Raw genomic sequence first — 2,679 nt, forward strand, 5'->3', positions numbered from 1 at the left:
GACTGCGACGCTCTGGCATTCCTTTAATCAGGGTGGACGTATTCCGACAAAGTGTTACGTGTTAGCACTTCATCTCCTGCTAGATTTCGAACTTATCGAATTGTAGCTAGCTAAAGGCTACCGACTACCGAATTTCTGTCTCTAGTTACTTGAACCTTGTGTCACCGTACACCATGTTCCGTTACATGTATATTATCGAGTAGAAATTCGATTTCACTGCCTTATTAGATATTAGTTTCTCGCATCTCATTCGTCGATTCGTAAATGCGCAGATAGCTGTGAAAATATAATATCCCACCTTTCATGCATGAGGTTGCAGTTATATCGGGAAGTAAGTATTAGGTATTATAACGAGTAACTGGAATGATATTTCAGTTTGCCTGCAAGGAAATAGATATTAAGATTTTATAAGGGGAAGGGGAGACAATGGTGGAGTTTGGGATCATCGTCCTATAATCCGTTACGTCAGGCATTGTGTCAGCGGTAGTGGTTTTCTTGCCGGTTTTGAGGAAAGCCACAGATCGCTCAACCGGCGCGCCACATAATCGATATGTCAATCGTACCTACGACAATAGGCAGTGAAATCACGCCGAGTTTTTATTCAAGGCGTTGCTTAGAAGCCCCTACCCAGTTTCCTGGTGCAAAACTTTACGTAAATATCACGAGTACGTGACACAAAAGGCTGATTAAGTCAGAAATTGGCAAACGCCATACCAAAACTCGGCGTTGCATTAAAAGCCCCAGCGCGGGCGTATAACGTATTTTCACATCGATTAACACGAAAGAGTGAATAACGACAGCGTGAAGGCGTCGTACCTGATTGATCATCTGGTGTAGCGACTTGCCAAGTCAATTTACACCTCGACCCGGACCACCAAGCCTCTTGTGAAACGACGTATCGGAATTGCGTGTACCTCAACACTCGACGACAAATCCGTACCGTTCCCCATGGAATATCCATAAAGTGGGAGACTTATAAAAGGCTTTATAAACCATTTGGCGCCTGCAGAAAATACCGATCACCATTACGTACTCGGAGAAACGGTATAATAAACCATAACAGATCGAACTCTACGGTGTACAAAGCGCTGAATCAAAAACGCGCAAGTTTTCATCGGTAAAAAAGTTCAACGACGGATGCGATCCAACATGATCTTATTTCTTGGCTCTCTGCTCTTCGTCGCGAGCTGTGTCCTTGCCAGACCCGCCTCCTTCGACGAGTATCTCCACGCGATCGAAGACGACATCGCTTCCGTCGGTTCTTCTTATCGGGATGTACGCGCTTCGGTTCCGCTCGGTTTTGCAACGGAAGTAGAAGACCTTTTGACCGCTGGAACGGAAGCCAGAAAATCACGGGAGGCAAATGGTGAAAAAAAACCAAAAAGAACAACGATGAAAAATGCATCGGGTACGTTAGTTATATCGGATTATATCCGGCTGGCAATTTTGAATTTTCAATGTTCGTTAACGATAATTCAATCGACACTATTTCTGATGTTCAAGGCAAATCCGATGAAGGTGGTTACTATAAAACTTACGGTAGCGACGCCGAGGGCGAAAAGGGTTACCTGAAACAAACGTACAGTAAAGGTGACAATGGTTACAAAACTCTAGACACTTTTCACAAACAGGACGGTGATAATTACGGATTTGAAAAGCACACCGCTTTCGGAAAGGCCAAGGGTACCGAGGATGGTGGAAAGCATGGAAAAAGTGGCTCGTACAGAAGCCACGAAGGTTCTCACGGCGAAGATCACGAGGGCGCCGGTTGGTAAACTTAGAACGCTCACCCTTAGCTTGCAACAAATAAAGCGAATGTATTTTTCAATCTCACAGCCAATTATCAAACTATTTATTCCCCGTAACAGGGACCATCGTAGACGCTCATTATTCCCCCGTCGAAAGTGACCACGCCGGCTACTCGGAGGGCGAGCATTACAGCGAGGGTGGAGATGAAGCTGGGTATTACACAGACGGCGGCGAGGGGGGTGACTCCGGGCATTATTCCGACGGGGGTGATGGCGCCCACCACATCTCCGAGGGAGAGGGTAGTTCCGGAAGTTACTCGACCGGAGGTGGCAGCGGTGAACACTATTCCTCAGGGAATGAAGGCGAGGGTTCTCACGGTACTCATAGTTCCTATTCTACCGGGGATGAATCCGGCGATCACCAGGCATACGACGAAGGAGGTTACGAGGGCGATCACTATTAGATGATTATGTGACGAAACGCCGGGAGAGTTAATTCAAAGTCGAAACGTTCGAATTCAGATTCAGGAACGAGTTTGACTTGGATGTTGATACGGGCCGATATATGTATGTTCTTGATCAGCTGCTTACCGTATTAATTGTATATATATATATTTGAGATGAAATGATTTCCAAATAGCTTCGGAAGCAAATTATACGATCTTGTTGAATAGTTGATTATTAAAAATATTGAAATCGTTGATTTAAATTTTTCGTATTTCATTTATCACCCCAACAGAACTTCTATGAGTTATTTTTCAGAACTTTACCCGATTTCATTTACTGAACAGTGCAACAGATGCTGTTCAACGCGGTGGTCTTATAGTGTGAGAATATTCAGCGGTTATCATCGATGTCTGGAAATTATTGTTTATATATATACTGCGGTAAAACACCAACAATAATTCCAGCCGAATTGGTCGGTGCAAGA

At 44.5% G+C, this 2,679-nt stretch overlaps 1 protein-coding gene across 1 annotated transcript; it reads left to right on the top strand.

Annotated features, from left to right (window-relative positions):
• Positions 1-688: 688 nt before the first annotated feature.
• LOC105690140 (cold and drought-regulated protein CORA-like) lies at positions 689-2,457 on the top strand. The gene is made up of 3 exons (XM_012407709.3): positions 689-1,408; positions 1,504-1,767; positions 1,869-2,457. Exons 1-3 carry the CDS (start codon positions 1,138-1,140, stop codon positions 2,210-2,212), a joined length of 879 nt encoding a protein of 292 aa, XP_012263132.3. The 5' UTR covers positions 689-1,137; the 3' UTR covers positions 2,213-2,457.
• Positions 2,458-2,679: the final 222 nt, after the last annotated feature.

Source organism: Athalia rosae, chromosome 5 (assembly GCF_917208135.1).
Source record: "Athalia rosae chromosome 5, iyAthRosa1.1, whole genome shotgun sequence".
Classification (NCBI taxonomy): Eukaryota; Metazoa; Arthropoda; class Insecta; order Hymenoptera; family Athaliidae; genus Athalia; species Athalia rosae.